Below are 19,718 nucleotides of genomic sequence, written 5' to 3' on the forward strand. Positions count from 1 at the left end.
AGTTATCAAACATCATTTAAATAAAATAAAATATTAATTTATGTCCAAAACAAAAGGTTTCAACATAGTTGCATTTAGGCAGGTGTGGGGAAGCTTTTTCAGGTCGGGGGCCACTGCCCACCCTCACTGATGTGGCCCCCAACTGAGATACCTGACTTCCCTGGTGCTCCAGTCTCATGGGAGAGGAGGCGAGGAGGCAGGGAAGATCAAGACCAGACTAACTCTTTTGTGGTCCCAGGGTTAGTACATTTTGTGAGCCTCTCCCAGGCTCCAGGGTTAGGCCAAAAATGAGGGGTTCAATGTGCAGGAGGGGAATGCCAGGGAGTGAGACAGAGATCAAGCTGTGGTGGGCAGGATGCTGGAGTGGAGGCTGATGGTGGAGGGTGGAGAAGTGAGCCGTGGGTGAGGGGGGCGGGGTCTGGAAGGGAAGGAAGGTGCAGCAGTTGGCTAGGGATAGGGTATCTGGCCAGGAGAAAAGGTGCAGGAGCGGGCTGGGAGAAGGGTCTCTGGCCAGGAGGGAGGGTACAGGAGTAAGAGAGCGTGCAGGAGCAGGCTGTGGATTGTGAGTCTGGCTGGGTGGGAGAAGGGTGCAAGTGTAAGGGAAGGTACAGAGTCTGGCAGTAGGGAGAGAAGGGATGGAGGAAGAGGTTGCAAAAGCAAAGGCAGGTGCAGAGTCTGGTGGAGGTGGGCGCAGGAGCAAGGGAAGGTACAGAGTCTGGCTGGGATCGGGATGGGTGCAGGAGTAAGGGAAGGTGCAAAACCAGGGTGGGGGAAGATGCAGGAGCAAGCAAAGTTGCAGGAGCAAGCTAGAGTGCCGAGTCTTGGAAGGTGTTTGAGAGCCACTGGGTTAGCATTTTATGTACAGTAAACTCTTATTTTTAACCCAATATTTGAGTAACCAAATAACAGCATAACTCACAGCTGAGTGGCAGTGGACACCGAGTGGGAACGTGGAGAAGCATAGTCATGGCTGCGTGTTTGAGAGTTACGGAGCATGTAAGCAATGCCCTGCCCCTTGGGACGGCCCACTCAGTGCCCATTCTGCGTCCCTCTGTGCTGCCTGTGTGCAGTTGGCAGGCTCCCCTGCCCAGTGTCTGACAACCACAGCGGTTCCCTATGCAGAACAGCAAGCCCCACCCCGTCACCTTCAAGTGGTTCCATGCTGTCTCCACCAACAAGGTAAGGGGCAAGAGTTGAGCAGAAGCCAGTGCTTGGAGGAGGTGGGCAGGGACCACTGACCCTCACCTGTGTCTGTTCCCAGCTGCTCTCTGTTAACCAGAATATTTGCATACCTGGAAACCTCCCGGTCCCAGATCTGCTGAATGTGATAGAGTTTACTGTAACATGGGTTCAGGAGAGGGGGACCTTGAGATAAGACTAAACTGCCCACTTTTCAGCTCTGGCTTCCAAATTCCTACTTTACACACAATCAGATAATAATCGTACAATTAAACCCACAAATGCACAAACAACTTTGCAGTCTGCAAGCAGGCCAGGTGAGCTGCTGTTACATGCCATTTTCATTCAGAAGCTGGTATCCTCCTTTCTGCCCATTTGGAACAAATTTAGTTACAGGTTTTCTGACAGATCGTCTGTGGCCACACTTTGCCAAAACTTCGAAATGGCCATGTTAATGGCCATTCGAAGATTATTCATGAGGCGCTGAGAGGAATAAGTGGATTTTGAAATGTGCAGGACACCTTTGAAAAGGACCCCGTGTAACCACGCACGTTCGAAAGCAGTGCTTTTAAAGAGCTGCAGCCGGAAGCATCCTAATGTTAATGAGGCGCTGAATATTCAATTCAGTGCCTCATTAGTAATCTTCAAAATAACCATTAGCATGGCCATTTTGAAGTTTTGGCCAAGTGTGACCACAGCCATGAAGTTACATTACTCAATCACTAGACATTTGAGATTTAAAGGCCCTAAGAGCTGCAGGTAGATAGTCACGATTAGGCAGAAATACAAAAAAAGAGTGTTACTCTGAGCATTAAATCTTTTTGAAGGGTGCTCACAACTGTGCTGCTGTTTGTCATAAAGCGACCACAGAACCAATTTAATCAGCACCCATGGACAAAACCCAGAGCAGAAGGGTTCCCAAGAAAGCATAAGGTCATAAAGATGATCCTATGATTCTACTGCCATTACAGTTCTGAGGACAGGTGCGTGCCAGGCAGAGCAGGACCACATTACTCTGTGGTTAGAATCACAGGATTAGAAAAGACCTCAGGAGATCAAGTCCAACCCTCTGCTGAAAGCAGGACCAATCCCAACTAAATCATCCCAGCCAAGGCTTTGTCAAGCTGGGACTTAAAGACCTCTGGGGAAGGAGATTCTACCACATCCCTAGGTAAACCATGTCAGCTATTTTAGGCTAGAGCTGCTTTGACTCACTCTGGGGCCATGCAGGCCTGCAGCAAAGCCCAGAACATATAAAAGCCATTTTTGCCTCATCTTTACTCTCCTCTCCCACTGCTTCTTAGGCTGTACTGCTCCCAAAGGCAAAATACAGCATCAAGGTCACCATCAGAAAGGCGGCATCTATACTAGCAAATTCTTTCAGAAAATCTAGCCCTTTTTCAAAAGAACACACTGAGCACTCTCTTGAGCTGAAATTGAAAGAACATGCATCTTCTTCCAGAAGCCCTCTTCCACTCCTGGAGCAAGAAAAGCACTTTTTTTTTTAAAAAGAAAAAAGAAAAAAAAGCAGGTGTAGATACCCCAGGGCCCTTATTTCAAAAAAGCAATCCTCATGGCACCAGATTTTTCGATGTCTGGCTAATTCATTCAAAAGAGCGGGAGCTGTGTGGACATTCTTTATTGAAAGAGCAGATTGATTTTTTGATCCGCCTTTTTGTGTGTGGATGTGCTCTTTCAAAAGAAGCTTTTTTCAGAAGAGATCTCCCGGAAAAACATCTTTTGAAAGATCACTGTAGTGTAGATATAGCCTGAAGGATCTTTTTACCAAGAGTAGTGCTGCTTAGTGTTCTTGAGAAAGGATAGCTTAGCACAAATCCTGCTAATTTTCCATTTTCAAAATGCCTTACATCATGCGGAACAATGTGAGAAAACAGCATTCTGGGTCCTCTGTAGTGACAAGTAATCATCCCAGGACAGAGATCCAGCAAAAGGGATACTTCACAAAGCCAGTGCAGAACTCACCTTGGGCCACTGGCAGATCAGTCCTGTCATGCTTCTCAGCATTATTCCTGAAGAGACAAGAATGGGGTTTACTTTCAGAAATTTAAGAGATCTGATCTCCCTTATCAAGTTATCAAATGTGAGTCTTAGGCACTCTCACCAGCCGTGGTGTATACAGTGTTCATGTAGCACTGCTGGTCCCAAGATATTAGACACACAAGGTGGGGAAGATAATATCTTTATTGAACAAATTTCTGTTGGTAACAGAGACAAGCTTTTGAGCTCACAAAGAGCTTTTCCTCCATCTCTCTAATTGGTCATACTGTGAGCCTGTTCCATGAAGACAAAAATCCTAGTGAGCTCCCAATAGAACAAATGAAGTCAGATTAACTATGTATCCACATGGGCATACATTATTTCTTACATCAGTGGTGTCCAATAGATATTTCAGGATAGCCACAGTGCCCTTCCATCCCCAACAACTGCTGGCAACTCCCCAAAACCAACATGGTGACTCTCCAGAGCCGCTGCTGCAACTCTGGAGCCATGTCGCACAGTGACTGGAGCTGTGCAAGTCATGTGGCTAGAGCCACGCTGGATGCCATGGCTGGCACCACAGCTGAAGCAGTGCTAGCTGCTCTGGGCCACCACTGCCGCCATGTGCTTGTCCCACCAATCGGTGGTGTGCGTACACAGAACAGACAGAGGGTGCTGCATTTCCCCACTTCTCAGTGACCTGTTTGCCACATGTGGTGAATGGGAAGCGTATTGGACACCACAGTCTAACATCAATGATAATGAAGAAAAACTTGCACTGTCTCCTTCCATTTTTAGAAATATTTTTAACCAATTGGTTTTCCTATACTCAGAATTCTATGGCCAAGCTCTTCCAAAAGTTAGCTGATATGGCTAATATCATACAGAAGCTTTACATATAAGAATCTCCCAATTCCCAAGATGGACTTTTAGAAATATACGTTTGTCCAGTGACAGCTGTACCCAACACAGAGGGCAAACTGTTCCTGCCCAGCAACCTGGTCATCTATATAGAAGTCTGATAAAACATTAAAAAGCAGAACTGCCTTAGTGGAACAGAACAGTTACACCTAATAGAAAAGGCTACTTGCAAAGATATTTGTAATAAGCACTATACTTGATAGACTGATACTTTGAAGACTGAAAGCTTAAGCTTTGCACTCAGCTATCATAAGGGATGGATATACCCATATCTTTATGATTTTAACAGGCAGGATAAAAAAAAATTCCCCTTTCTGAGCAACAGAAGTCAGTTTAATATACTCCTGTGGGAATTTTACACCACTGTGCAATACAGAATTTTGCAGAAATTAACATGTGCGCAGAATTTCCTTTGCCCCACAGAAACGGGCTGTGTTGCTGCAGCTGCAACTAGGGGTCACTGGACTTGGTACAACAGGTTTGCACACAGAAGACGCTGTTAGCAAGAGGAGAGAATGCTAAGGAGTTCCTGGCAGGTGCAGTTGACAGCATGCCCCAAAGCAGTGGTTCCCAATCTTTTCAAGATCACTCCCCCTTTTTAATTTTTTGAGAAAAACTCGCATACCCCCCACCTCTTTACCATCATCCAAACACCTCTTTTAACAAAAAATTCAATTCATTATTTTAAATTTAACACAAACACAAACTTCATATAAAATTTTTATTTAAAATTAAAAATAAGCACAGCTTTTCTTGGCCCAAAAATTTACTAAAACATCAGAAATGACAGAAAGAAAACAAATTTATTGTGAACGATGACATTACATTTTCTTCACATTAGGAAATTCTAGATTTAAAAGATGAAGTGTGCAGCGTAAATTGTCCAACATCCAGTCAATTTCTTTGTTTTGTTTTTAAACGTGACTAAACTTGAAAAGCTTTTTTCACAGAGGTACATTAACGAAAACAGAAGACTAATACATAGCACTTCTCCAACTTTCAACTACTTTGGGAAATATTTTATCCAAAATTCCTCCAAGCTTGAGTTTTCAAAATTATCTTTCGCACTTGAATCACATTTTATTTTGAATGCTTATTTTTGCAATACTTCTGGTAATGAATCAACATCAGCGTTGAATGGACTGTGTACTAATTTATGAATGGCATTGCCAGAAAAGTTTGTGGAAAATGGCAGATGAATTTGTCAGCAAGGCAGTCCAGATGAAACAATTTTGTTCTTCACATCCTCTTTACAAAGTTCTTGGAAACCTTCATTTTCAGTGAGTGATGAAAATGTTGGAAAAAATGAAAAGTTTGGCGTCTGATCTTGTGTTCAATGTTTCCAAAGCTGGATTTTTTCCTGTAAATGCTTCGATGGCATCATGGCCCATAGGGTTGCCAGTGAAAGTTGAAATATCTGGACTGTAAATGCACAATATAACTCTTCTTCTGTTGCTTGAAGAAAATTTTCACTTTGTCTTTCAATCTGAATAATCTTCTCGAAAGCATTTTACCTTTGGAAAGCCATCATACCTTCATGTGAAACAAAAGTTTTATGATCTGTTCCCAAATCTGTGCAAAGAGCAACAAAAAGTCTCATATTTAAAGCACCGTTCTTCGCAAAACTGACAACTTTGAAGGCCAAATTCAATGAGTCACACAGGTCATCTGGAAGGATTTTAGCAGCCAATACTTGTCTATGGATGACACAGTGAGTTGTGGTTACAGCTGAATTTTTATCTTTCACCAATGTCACAAATCCAGAGCAAGAGCCAAGCATCGCTGGAGCACCGTCTGTGCACACACCAACAAATTGTCCCCATGAAAGTCTATTTTCTTTAAAAAAAAAATAAAATAAAAGATCAGAAATGATTTTCATAACATCAGAAGTATTTGACATGGTCGTCAATTCCTTCAAAAAAAAAAAAAAGTTCTTTCTGAGTTCCATTGTTAAGTAATTGAATGTAGACAAGCAACCGACAGCATTGTGCTACATCAGTGGAATCATCACACTGAATTGTGAAACAAGGAGACACCAACATTACCTCCACAACTTGAAGTTTAAGATCTTCCAGAAGGTCATTGATGTGATGTTTCATGGAACTGTTGGAATTTTTGACAGTTTTTTCTTGCTTTCAACTCCAAGCAAAATATCAGTTGGTTCGAACAAGCAAGGCTTCACAAGAGTTTCTCCAATTATGTGCGCTTTCTTGGCTTTAGTGATAAGCAATGACAGTTCATAAAATGCTTCTACCACTTCAGCCAACGCTTGATGAAAAGCTCCTGTAGTATCCAGCTTCACGTGTTTCAAATTTTGAAGTTTAGCAGCAAAAAAAACTCTTTTGGTTTGTTTGTTAAAGCACTGTGGTTCTTCATTAAGGATTGCTCAGCAGGAGCGGCATCAAACAAGGATGCGTGCTTGCTCCGACATTGTTTGGGATCTTCTTCGCACTGCTCCTGAAGCATGCCTTTGGATCTTCAACAGAGGGCATCTTGCTGCACACAAGATCTGATGGGAAACTGTTTAACCTTGCAAGGCTGAAAGCGAAGTCTAAGGTGCGAGAAGTCCTCATCAGAGACATGCTGTTCGCAGACGATGCTGCTGTAGTGTCTCACACAGAAGACCAGCTTCAAAAACTGCTGGATCGGTTCTCCAAAGCGTGCAAGGACTTTGGGCTTACCATCAGCCTAAAGACGACGAACGTACTCGGTCAGGATGTTGCTGAATCCCCATCAATCAGCATTGACAACTATACATTAGAGGTTGTCCACGAGTTCGTTTACCTCGGGTCCACCATCACTGACACCCTGTCATTGGACACTGAGCTAAACAGGAGGATTGGAAAAGCGGCCACAACTCTGTCCAGACTCAGCAAGAGTGTGTGGAATAACAACAAGCTGTACACTCACACCAAAATGCAAGTCTACAGAGCCTGCATCCTCAGCACCCTCCTTTATGGCAGCGAGACTTGGACCCTGTATGCCCACCAGGAAAAGAGGCTGAACGTCTTCCACTTGCGCTGCCTCAGGCGCATCCTTGGAATATCATGGAAGGACAGAGTGACCAACACCGCCGTCCTCGAGCAAGCTGGAATCCCAACCATGCACACCCTCCTCAGGCAGCGTCGGCTCCGCTGGCTTGGCCACGTCCACAGAATGAATGATAGAAGGATTCCAAAAGACATCCTGTATGGTGAGCTAGCCTCTGGCAAAAGACCTCCCGGACGCCCCCAGTTGCGTTACAAAGATGTCTGCAAGAGAGACCTCAGAGAGGTAGACATCGAGCTGGACAACTGGGAAGATCTAGCAGACGACCGCAGCAGATGGAGGCAGGGGTTACACAAGGGCCTTCAGAAGGGCGAGTTGAAGATCAGACAGCTAGCAGAGGAGAAGCGAGCGCACAGAAAGCACAATAAGGACTTGCCAGACACCCACTACATCTGCAAGAGATGCAGCAAGGACTGTCACTCTCATGTGGGTCTTTATAGTCACAATAGACACTGTAAATAAAGTCCTCAATTGAAACTTTAAAGGGCGCGATCCATAGTCTATGCAGACTGAAGGATGCCTACTACTACTATTGCTCAAGATGACTAGGTCTCAAAGCGTCATTGCTGAGAACTGTGGGGCATACTATACTTCGAGGATGACCGATCCCGTTTTTTTCCGTGACAGTGAAGCCATATTTATGTAGTCTTCATTATACTTCCTCTTTTTAATTGCAGCCATAAGATATTAATAAAAAAAGTCTATAAAAATATGGACATGCGCTGCCTTATATGTATGGGGGGGCACCTTTACATATCATGCTTAGGGACCATGAATTTGCGATGTGAAGCGAAACATATAAAGGAGAATTTTCCCTCATACAAATACATGTAAATACAGGGCATAAGGGCCTCCCATGTTCCCGGTAAGCTGCTACTCTGCAGGGTGCCCCTGGGGCTGCCCCCCCAGGCTCACTGGAAAGCTTGTTGGGCTTGCTGGGCACCAGCAGCAGTGACAGGGGCACCAGTAGTTCCCAGTGCAGCGAAGTGGTAAGCAGCGCTGGAAGCCCCAGGGTGCTGGGAAGGAGGCAGCAGCTGCCCTCCTGCCCTGAGCCCCGGGCTGCAGCAGCACCCTGAGCTCCCGAGGAAGCAGCAGGGATCAGGCAGCCATGGCACGCCGCCCCCCCACCCCCCCCGAGCCACAGGCCGTGGCAGCCCCAAGAAAGTTGCAGGGATGGGTCAGCCATGGTGCTCCCCTGACCCCCGGAGCCCCAAGCCACAGCAGCCCCAGCACTCCCGGAAGCCCTGAGGAAGCATCAGCAATGGGGCAGCCATGGCGGTCCACCCCCCCAATCCTCCGAGCCCTGGTTCGTGACAGCCCTGAGGAAGGGGCAGGGATGGGGCAGCCATGGTGCTTCCCCCCTGAGCCCCAGGCCATGGCAGCCCCCAATGCTCCTGGGAGCCCCAAGAAGTGGCAGGGACATGGCAGCTATGGTGTTTCTCCCCAGTCTTCCCTGAGCCTCAGTGGCACGGATGCAGCAGCTGCGGCACTTCCCTGAGACCTGGGGAAGCAGCAGGGACGAGGAAGATGCTCATGTTCCCCTTGCTTCCCAGAGGAAGGACATCATAAGAGCAATGAATTTTTATGCCTTTGGCAACAATATGTCCATGCCGTAAGTGTGAAACAACATACATCGGAGCAATGTATAAAGGGGACTCCTGCACACCCTACCACAAGTAACTGCATAAGAACAACTACCTACTCCCATGATAGAACAGCCCCAAACACTCCGCAAGTGAGCGAGAAAGTTTGAAAAAAAATTCCATGGCCGCCTTCATCATTCTTTGGCCTCGCCTCCAACTGAACCGGTATCCCTACATGTTGAAAGTCCCCCCCAGCAAAAAAAAAAAAAAAAGTCATTCATGGTAGGGGCAGGGAACCTGTTTTGGGTCGGGGTTACAGACTCAGAGAAAAATAAGCCTGGGACCACATAAGTGAGATTTAAAAAAAAAACACAACCAAACAAACCTCTCCAAGCCCCACTGATGTGGCCTCAACTGAGACACCTCACTCCTCAGCCCCATGGAGGGAGAGTAGGTAGGACTGAGGTTCAAGGCCTCATTAATTCTTCTGGAGTTCCAGGGTTAGTGGAATTTTGGGCCCCTCTACACTCTGAGATGGGGCCAAAAATAAGCAATCCAGTGTGCAGGACAGGGAGTTATGGGGTACAGAATCTGTGTGGAAAATATGGTACAGGAGCAAGCTGGGGGTAGGTGTCTGGCCAGGCGGTAAGGGGCAGGAGCAGGATGCTGGTGGGGGCTGGGGCAGAGGGCAAGTTGTGGAGAGGCCCTGGGTAGGGTACTCATGTGGGTCTGGGCATGCTGCTTCCTACCCTCTTTCCCCGCGTGCAGGAAGGCAACAGGTGGAAGGAAAACACCAGTGGACAACAGACACAGCTTTTCAGGAAACTCACCGGCTGTTTAGGAAGGGGAAGCAATGCACACGCTTCCTGAGATGCCAGCTCTGCTGTGCAGCTGTGGAACTTCCCCCACACACACTCCAGGAAGCCAGTGCTACCTCAATTTTTGCAGGATGAAATGCCAGCACAGGCTCTTTCTCGGGGTGGAAAGGATTAATTGGAGGGAGGGCTGCATCACCTCATATTCCCCTCCTGGAATTTCTTCACTGCCCTCAGTTTAGGAGTCTATCCCCTAAGGGAAAGAGGGAAGCTGGCAGGAAACTTCCTGTAAGCTTGGGACCCTAGCATCAGGATGTTTTTCCTCTGGATCCCTGACTTCTGAGAGGGAGGAGAGACGTGTCTAGGCAAGGGTGTAAAAGAAACAAGAACTGAGTTTTTGAATGAGTTTCTTTAACTTGCAACTTCTGGGGGAATGTGTGTATTTGTAGTGTTACAGGCATATTTCCTAACAGGTATTTTAAAATAACTTACAAAAATAATTGAAACTGGAATGATTGTTATTTTTGACAAATAAAACATGAAGAATAAAAAATATCGTGAACAGAATTCTTGAATTTTTGGCAGAGAATTCTTAGAGGAGTATAAATATTACTAGACATTATAAAGAAGGAATCATGCAAGACCACACTAGGAAACATAGAAAACTTCTCAATTTGCTCCTGCTCCACCACCTGTCAGAGTCTGCTGCTCAGCAGCCAGCTTTGGTTACCGACAGAGAAAGAAAACATAGAAAAATGCACAGTAGACAGACTGAGGAACGCACAGAGGGTCCCCAAAATCAATTCAATCAGTTTATTTGTACTCAAGGTTGTCTTTATAGCACTATCCTAAAGAGCATGTGGTAACACTCAAACAATACAAAATGTAACAGATTTTAAAACCCTTTACTTGTGATGAATTATTATATAATACATTCAAAACTTGATACTAACCCCTCAGGACTGGATGACTGATGAACAAATAGCTTCTAATCTTCCTGTGATTAACAGCTTCTGCACAGAGGAAACACAAAAGCTAATTTATGGAGAAAGACAAAAGTTACAAAACTGGGTGGAGTCCTATCTAGAATTCTCAGCATGCCCAGGTGGAGGGAAAATAGTGGAACACGTAAGGAACTCAATTAGCTGCATCTTGCTCTCCAGAACCACTTGTAGTTGGAAAGATGGATGACATTAGCCTTGTAAAGAAGCCCTCTGATCTCACATCCAGTAATCATCAGGAAACAAAATTTTAAAAACACAAGTTTTAGTTCTGCCACATAAGAAAACTTAATGAAATTGTCAGCTCATTCCATTCTCCCAAACCAGCACATACTCAAAGAACAAGATATTGGTGGGGAACAGAAAAAATGTAATTCAATTTTTCACAAGAATTTAACATTAACTCCCTTTACCTAAGAGGCAAGAACTCTTCCACTGTAACAGCTATTTCACTGATGTTGTGCATGGTCTTATTAAAATAAGGACTAAATTCAAGAATAGTCCAGCATGCCACTCACATTGAGTTACTGAAGAAGTCTCAATTCAGTCTTTTGAGAATTCTTTGAGCAGCAGCAGCCGCTGCCGCCGCCACCTCAACTGTGTAACTGTAAAGTCTCCCCAGTTACAAAAACTCCATCTTAAACAGGACATCACTTTGAACCACAATATGAGAATATGGGAGGGGGTAAGATAACAGCAAAATCCTACAAACAACAACTGGTTCTGGAGAGCAAGACGCAGCCAATTGAGTTATAGAACTGAAGGGCAGAGGGGACCATTATAACTATCTAGTAGTCTGGATATGGTCTGAAGAAGTGGGTCTGTCCCACAAAAGTTCACCTAATAAACTATTTTGCTAGTCTTTAAAGTGCTGCTTGACTGCTTTTTGTTTTGATAGTGTATAGACTAGCATGGCTTACTTTCTGTTACTAGTCTAATCTCTTGTATGAGATAAACCAAAGAATTTAATAATTTCTGCAACAAACACATAACTTCCATTTGAGTGATTATATATCTTTTAGAAAGACATCTGATCTTTATTTAAAGCCATCAAATGATGGTGAGTCCACCATGTTAGTAGGTAATTTGTTCCTAAGGTTAGAAAACCTCACTATTAAAGTCTGCATCTTATTTTAATACAGCTTGTGAATAGTAATTTTAAAAAGTAAACAGTGAACAATTTTGGAAGTATCTCAGCCAGACAATTTGATCTTGGCTCAGTCTAATTCCTGATCTTCCCCCCGCTCCACCCCTCCACTCTCTGATTTGCTCACCTTGATTATCTTTTTCTGATTTGTCCTCCTTGCTTACTGTTTCTGGTTCTCTGTGTCTTAAATATTGAGTCTGTTCTGGTCTGGCTACGGTCTGAAGAAGTGGGTCTGTCCCACGAAAGCTCACCTAATAAACTCTTTTGCTAGTCTTTAAAGTGCTACTTGACTGCTTTTTGTTTAGATATTTTGGAGCTTAAGCTCTTGTGGCCAAAGACCTGCTTCATCAGAGGAATGAGTGGGGGTTCCAGACCACTCATGTGTCTGAGGAAGTGGGTCTTTGCCCATGAAAGCTTATACTCCAAAATGTCCGTTAGTCTATTAGGCACACTACATGACCCATGGTATACAGCCAGGCACTCAGGTACAACTGCATTTGCTCCAATCCCTCAGACAGAGATAAACATCTACAAGACCTTTACCAAGCTTTCCTGAAACCACAATACCCACCTAAGGAAGTGAGAAACAGACTGACAGAGCCAAATGCATACCCAGAAACTGCCTGCTATGAGACAGGCCTCGCAAGGAAAATACGAGAACACCACTGGCCATCACATACAAACGCCAGCTAAAGCCTCTTCAGTACATCATCAGTGATCTCCAACTCATCCTGGACAACGATCCTTCACTCTCACAGACCTTGGGAGGCAGGCCTGTCCTCACCTACAGCCTGCCAACCTTAAATTCTCACCAGCAACTACTGACCACAACACAGTAATTCTAAACTTGGAACCAATCCCTGCAATAAACCTCACTGCCAACTCTGATCACCTATCTACACCAACGATATCATCACAAGACCAATCATCAACCACACCATCAGGAGCTCTTTTACCTGCACGTCTACTAATGTAATATATGCCATCATGTACCAGCAATGCCCCACTGCAATTTACATTGGCCAAACTGGACAGTCTCTACGTAAAAGAATAAATGGACATAAACCAGACACCAGGAATGGTAACATACAAAAACCTGTAGGAGAACACCCCAATCTCCTTGAACACTCAGTAACAAATTTGAAAGTAGCAGTCCTACAATAAAAAAACTTCAAAAATAAATTAAAGAGAAATTTCAGAGCTGCAATTCATTTGCAAATTTGACTCCATCAACCAAGGACTGAACAGAGACTGGGAGTGGTTGGCCCATCACAAAAGCAGTTTCTCCACTCTCGATGTTCACACCTCCACATTAGCTACCGACAATGGGTCACATCCACCCTGACTGAATAGACCTTGTCAGCTCTGGCCCTCCCCTTGACTGAGACTCCCTCTTTAAATCCTCCTCTGAAACCCCCCCACTCATGCATCTGATGAAGCGGGTCTTTGCCCATGAAAGCTTATGCTCCAAAGTATCTGTTAGCCTATAAGGTGTCACAGGACTTCTTCTTGTTTTCAAAGACACAGACTAACTTGGCTATCCTCCTGTTACTTGTCTCTTCGTTAAGCAGTGTGAAGGTTACACATGCAAGCACATCCACCACTGAGAAACCCCAATCTGGAGATCTGTTTCTCTCTACAGTAATCTGAAAAAAAAACATCTCTTGATGAGTATTAAAAATTGGCTGTTTAGCATCAGCCTGTTTACCACTTGAATCACGAATCTCCAAAGGAAATGATATGGCAGAAGCACAGTGATCTTCCTTCACACATAGCAGATTCACATACTGAATTTTATCTCCCCCATGCTGCACTCTCTCCACCTCACTCACATGTCCTTTTCCTTTGGCCCTCTGCAAATATCTCTTTACCATATTCTTTTAAGTTGTCACATCAATCTCTTCACCTCACACAACCCCACATACACATATAAAGGGGTCAAATCTCCAATAGGAAAAGAATTAAAATTAGCAGGCACAGACTACTAGGCAAAATGGTCGCCCCAATCAGTGTTCCCTCTAATTGTTTATGTCCATATGTGGAATGACTTTCATTACATGCATCAGTATGCTGGTGATGTATCACACAGCACAAGTCATCCTGTACACAGTTTACGGGCTCGGGGTGAGGGCTCTAAATGGGGGTTTATCTGTAAATGGGGGGTCTGGGCTGAGCCAGGTACTTGTGATATGGCAGTGGAGGAGGCCTCCAGGCTGGGACAGGTAGTAAAGGTGCGGCAGGAGGCAAGGGCTCAGGGCAGCGGATGAGGATCTTGAGGTAAAGGAGATGGCTTCAGGCTGGGGCTGAGGGATTCAGAACACAGCAGAGGACTGTGGGTTGAGGCAGGAGATTGGTGTGCAGAAGGAAGTGAGGGCTCTGAGGTGGGCCTAGGGATGAGGGCCTTAGAATGCAAGAGGGGGCTCCAGGAGAGGGTACATGCTTTGGATTGGTGGAATGGGCTTTGAGATGCAGAAAATTGCTCCAGCTTTGCAAGGGCAAGCTGGGGCTCAGGCTTACCTGGGAAGTGGCAGATTACCTAGGGCTTGCTTGTCCTGGGGCACTGTGCAGTACCCTGCAATCAGCCAGCAGGCTAGCTCGGGAGGTGTGGGGGAGGAATGAGGCTACGCATTTACTGTCACTGAAACCCCCTCCTAATACTCAGGGCTAATGAAACACATGCAACCCCCTTGCCCCTCATCTAGAAGCTAGATCTGCTGCATTGACCAATTCCCCATGGCAGCACTGCCCTGGGGATAGTGATGAGGGGCCACTCTGCACCAGCTTTAGGGCTCAGGGAGAGGCATTTCTCCTCCAGCTGCAGCCCTGAGCAGGGCTTAATAGCCCCTGCATTGGGCTTAATGGGAAATGGCTTAGCCACACAGCTTAGAGAATTTAGGTCCAAATCTATTAGGAGGGCAAGGAAAGTGAAAGTGCTGACAGTTCTGCCAAGGTGCTGTTCCCAGATCTTTCCCCCAGAGACTAGCACTAGTGTTTAGTGCACTCAGAGCTTTCATGGATTGCAGCACAGGGCTGATCAGACTGTCAGCCTCATCAATGTCCACAAAGCTTCAAAAAGCACTGTAAGAACTGTAGCTACTGGTCAGTTTTTATTCTGTGGCAAACTGGGAAACATTAAACATGACCACTGCAATGTCCATTATCAGTAGCACCACAAGCCACACAAAATGCTCCTCACAACACAGAAATCTGAGGCTTTCAGATTTGTCAGGGGTGAGGTGGGAAAGGGGGTGGTGGTGGGTGTGGTGAAGGCCTTTTTCAAAGAGTGACAGAGGGAGCCTGCGACCAGTATTTCCTATAAACTGCACACTTGTGCAGTTGCTCAGTAGAGTTTCAAATGCTGCAGAGCTGATTAGCAGAGTACACATCTAAGTTTTTGCTTCTTCTGATAGTGCACACCTACACATGCCTCAGTGCACAAATTTATTCCACACATGGATGGAAAATATCGATGGAAAATTTAGTGGAAACGTTGGCTGGGTCCAGCAGACTTCATGTCTCTTGGAGGCAAAAGGTGGGATTTGGTGAGAAGGCAACAAATAAAACACATTAGGAGCCAAAGCTTACGGACAAGCAACAGCTGGGCCCGACAGAATTCAGCAGGTTGAGGCAAACCTAGGATCCTGTGAGACTCCCTCGGGCGGCGCTTCTACGGGAGGCAGACAACGGGGAGGTAACGGCGACGGGCAGAACCTAGGGTCAGAACACATTGCAATAAGGGCGAGAGCGGGAACAGACTCCGGGAGAGCCGGAGCAAGGCCCGGCCTGCTAAGACGTTAACTCTCGGCATCGCATTCACACCCCCATTTTCCCCGGAGCGTCTCAACGCTTTCCGCCCTGCCAGCTGTCTCAGCCCCAATGCTCGCGAGGCCGAGCTCCGTCAGCAGCCATGCGACACCAGTTCCCGCCGGGGCATACACGCGCCTCCCTACGAGCGGCTTAATGGCCAGCGCCAGCCGCCAACGTACCTCGGCGCGAGGACTCACCAGCAGACAGGAAGCCCGCACAACATAGATCACAGCGCTGCCCTGGGTGCCGCCATATTGGCAGAAGTGGAAATCATGCTTCGCTTCCTACGGATGCTCGCAGAGAACAGTTACGAGAAGGAAACGTGAAGGGTTGAGGGCTCCTCCCGAAAAGGGAATGGGAGACGCCAAAGGAGGCGGGGCCGCGCAGAGTCGTGGGTGTGCCTGCAGGGGGCGGGGTAAGCGGCGCTCGCTCGCGCTGAGGCAAGAGCTGCCGCCGCCATTTTGGTTTCGCTGCTTCAGCTTTGAGCAGGGGTTGCAGCGGCGGCGCCGGGTTGGTCCGGGGTCCGCCCTGGCCCCGTCCGTCAGGCGGCCGGGAGGATGCGGCTTGGAGGAGCCCGGCCCCGGCCTGGGCTGCGTTGTTGCTGACACGGTGAGGAGGCAGCCGAGTCGGGCTGGGCCGGGCGGGGACTGGAGCCGCCACAGGCCCCGAGTCCAAGGGGAGGGGAGGGGAGGGGAGCCCGGCCGGGGGTCCGTGCTGGGTATCTCGCCCCTCCTTGTCCCTGCAACGCAGTGTGCTCCCAGCCCGCGCATGCGGCACCTGGCCATCACCAGCCCCACTCCTGGGCCTTCGACCTACGGGGCATCCTGACAGCCAGGCCCGGGGGGGGGGGGGCGATGTCCCTGACAGCTCGACTTGTGTGGGGGCGGGGAGCAGGTGTGGAGATCCCTGACAGCCTAGAAGGGGAGGCAGGCGCAGGGTTCCCTGGCAGACGGGGCCCTTTCCTGCGTGGGGGGAATCTCCTTGATAGATGCGACGTGGAGTGAGGGGGCATCCCTGAAGGGGCCTGTGCCGGGGAAGTGTACCTCTAACCGCCGGGGCCCATGCCTCGGGCCCCTGGGGTCGGAGAGTGGGAATCCCTAACAGCCGGTGTGGGTGGGGAGTCTTTGATAGCTGGAGCCCGGGCCTGGGGGCAGGAGTGAGGGGCAGGAATCTCTGACAACCTGGACCTGGGGAAAGGAGGGGAGAATCTCCCTGCCAGCTAGGGCAGCCATGCTGGCATGGGAATCAAGACTTCCCTGACAGGTGGAGCCTATGCCTGGGGTTGGGCAGGGGGGATATCCCTGACAACCAGGGCTAATCCTAGGCTAGGGTGTGTGGGAAGCTCCCTGACAGTTGGGCCTATGCCTGAGGTCAGGGAGATCTCCCTGACACCCAGGGGCCGGTGATTGGGTTCGCAGGGCATTTCCCTGTCAGCTGGGGTTCATGACTGGGGTTGGAGGGCAACATTCCCTATAATTTTTTCCATCTATGCACAGATTAAATGTTATGTGCTCATCTGCATGTGCCTCAGTGCACCACCAGTAGAAACACGTGTTTCAGGCTGTGAGTGCTGTGGATTCTGCTAACCATTTGAATAGCATTTACATTTCTTCTTGGTTGCCTGAGGTGAGGGGGGGATGGTGAATCCTTGACAGCTGGAGCCTGTGTCTCGTGATGCAGAGGGAGAATTTACCTGACTACTGGGGCCCTGCCTTCAGGGAAGGGGATCTCCCTGACTGCTGGGGGCCCATGCCTGGGGTGGAGGTGGGGGGAATCTCTCTGACTGATGGGGCCAGTGCCTGGGGTGGTGATGGGGATCTCCCTGGTAGCTGGGGCTTGTGTCTGGGGGAAGGGGGAGTGAAATCCCTGATAGCTGGGGTTCATGCCTGGGGGTGGGGGAAGGCAGATTCCTGATTGCCAGGGCCCAGTTCTGGGAGTGGGAAAGGGATAACCCTGAAAGAGTGTGAACAGTGCGGGGGAGGGAGGGAGGCCATGCTAGGGTGAGGGAAAATCTGACAGCTGGGTCCTTTGATGGAGTGGGAGTAGGGATCTCCTCAAGAGCCAGGTTCTGTGCCTCTCTGGGGAGAGGGAATCTCTTGTCAGCCAGGATCCATGCTTTGAGTAGATGAGGGGAATCCCTGACAGCCAGTCCTGTAACTTGGAAGGGTGAGGAGTGGATTTCCTGACAGTGAATTTCATCCTCTGTGCATTGTGGGGAGGGCAGGATGGAGAGAGAGATCCATGAGAGTCAGGGGCCCTGTGCTTTAGAGAGGGAATCTTTCACAGTCTGGCATGTGTGTTAGGTAGCAGAGAGTTATTTAGTAGTCATGCTTGTGTGAGAACATTTAGGCCAATTAGCTCTTCCTTTGGCCATTCAGTTTAATTAGAAGTTCTTTGGCAATGAACATTGGAAAGCAAGTGGCTGCCAGAGAAGTGCCCACAGTCACAGGAACATGTTTTTTGGGGAGGATGGATCACTAGTTCAATTCAGAACCATCCAGTTCATATCTGCTCTGTATCTTCATTGTATAAGTCTGAATCTTCCTGGGGGCATGATCTTGGATTGGAAAATGCTGTATTTGGAATTGCAAATATGGCGGTGGGGGCGTAAATTTCTGATGGCTCTGTATTTAGAGGGGAGATCCCATACAGACCTTCATTTAACAGGGAGTTGGCTGAGGAATCCTAGATAAGTCTTTGTTTGGAGAGGTTGGCAAAGGGGCTCTTGACTTTTGTAAAGTCTGTGTAACCTGGTGCAAGCCTTCTAACATAGGAATATGTATTTTCACTAGCAGAGATTGAGCTGGTGTTCTAAAAATAGCGGTATGGCTGTTGTGGCTCGGTCTCTCAAGCACTCCAACTCCATAGAACTCCAGCTTGAGCTCCAGCATGTTAGTTTAAGTTCGGCTAGCACAGGTTTTTCTACCTGGGCTGCGTAACTTTCTTCCAGCTGCAGTGTAGACATACCCTTTGAAAACTGTGAAGATTCTTGATGAGGTCTATATTTGGGCGTTGAGTTTCAGAAGAAAGGGATCCCTGTTATTCCTGACTGTGGATGTGGGGAAACTTGGACAGTCAGTCCAATGAGTGGAGATGGGGTGAGGACCTGATGACTGCATATATCTGTGTTTGTGGTGAAGAGAAATCTTATGCCAGCCTGTGTCAGACGAGGTAACAAAGGTGGCTACCTTATATTGTAATCTGTGTTTAAAGTGATAGAATTAATTTGTTCTATATATGTTGACAAGGGAAATCCCTGAAAGCTGAGCCTGTATTTGGGAAGATTCCCAGTCCCAGCAAGATTATGGTTGAGGGGGTAAGGTAGGAAATCCTCTGACACTTCAGCTGGTGTTGGGGATGTTCCCTCTTTGAATCTGTGGTTGGTGGACTGAGAGACTCTAACAGTTTATGTATGGTTTAGGTGATGAGGAGAGGAGCTTTCTGACAAACTGATTGTTTGTTTGAGATTGGTAAATGCATACATTTTAAGTATAAAAGATATCAATTTTCTTGTATACCATAGAGTGTAGAGAGGAGTGACAGGAATGTCTGTGTTTGAGGGGTAAGGTTCTTTGAAAGTGGGATATTAGGATTCTGAGGATTCCTCATAGTTGTCTGTATTTGGCAGAAAATCTCTTCCATGTTCAGTCAGTTTTGTACTGGTGATGGGGATTTCCATTGGGCAGGCCAGTGTTTCAAGTGTAAGATCACGGACAGAGATGCTTTGGGCAAGGGAAATGGAAATCCTGAGTCAGGCCAGGGTGATGTGTGGAATACTTCACTTTGTGGCTTGCATTTGAGGTGGAGAGAGCGGGAGCCTGGCAGTAGGACATGTATTTGAAAGGGACTGAGTGGCAGACTGGGTGCAACTCATGCCTTAGGAAACTTGAATTGAAAATAGACTTAGTTGATGAACTCTCCTTCAATAGATAAAATGACCAAATGACCACGGGACTCCATGCATAATCCATTTGAAGCTCAGCTTTCTCTTAATAAGTTTTTTGTCCACAGTGGCACAGGCTCACAACATACCTACTCCCATGCATACTTTAAAAAAAGAAACAACAAGAACTGACTGTTGTCACACTGTGCACAGCAGAAAGGTTTTCTCTTTAAACATTTGAGGTGCTCAGGTAGTTTAGGGCAGGGCTGCCCTAGGGGGATGTGGGGCTCCGGGCACCCATCCCCATCACAGGCCCTGCTTCTGCTCCACCCTGTC

The 19,718-nt window shown here is 47.3% G+C and overlaps 2 protein-coding genes across 8 annotated transcripts in view; one reads left to right on the plus strand and one right to left on the minus strand.

The window, feature by feature from the left end:
* The window catches only part of DAP3 (death associated protein 3), a 56,803-nt gene extending 40,968 nt beyond the window's left edge, over positions 1-15,835 (minus strand). For both annotated transcript variants that reach the window (XM_074980881.1, XM_074980880.1), the window contains exons 1-4: positions 15,697-15,835; positions 15,278-15,403; positions 10,498-10,557; positions 3,163-3,209 (exon numbers count right to left, since the gene is read on the minus strand). In XM_074980881.1, coding sequence (XP_074836982.1) covers positions 3,163-3,204 — 42 coding nt within the window. In that variant the 5' untranslated portion in view covers positions 3,205-3,209; positions 10,498-10,557; positions 15,278-15,403; positions 15,697-15,835. The remainder of the gene's footprint in view (positions 1-3,162; positions 3,210-10,497; positions 10,558-15,277; positions 15,404-15,696) is intronic.
* A 111-nt stretch (positions 15,836-15,946) lies between these two features.
* Positions 15,947-19,718, plus strand: part of ASH1L (ASH1 like histone lysine methyltransferase) — a 258,896-nt gene continuing 255,124 nt past the window's right edge. For all 6 annotated transcript variants that reach the window (XR_012642903.1, XM_074981321.1, XM_074981326.1 and 3 more), the window contains exon 1: positions 15,947-16,108. The gene's annotated coding sequence lies outside the window, so the exon portion shown is untranslated. The remainder of the gene's footprint in view (positions 16,109-19,718) is intronic.

Source organism: Carettochelys insculpta, chromosome 30, assembly GCF_033958435.1.
Source record: "Carettochelys insculpta isolate YL-2023 chromosome 30, ASM3395843v1, whole genome shotgun sequence".
NCBI lineage: Eukaryota > Metazoa > Chordata > Testudines > Carettochelyidae > Carettochelys > Carettochelys insculpta.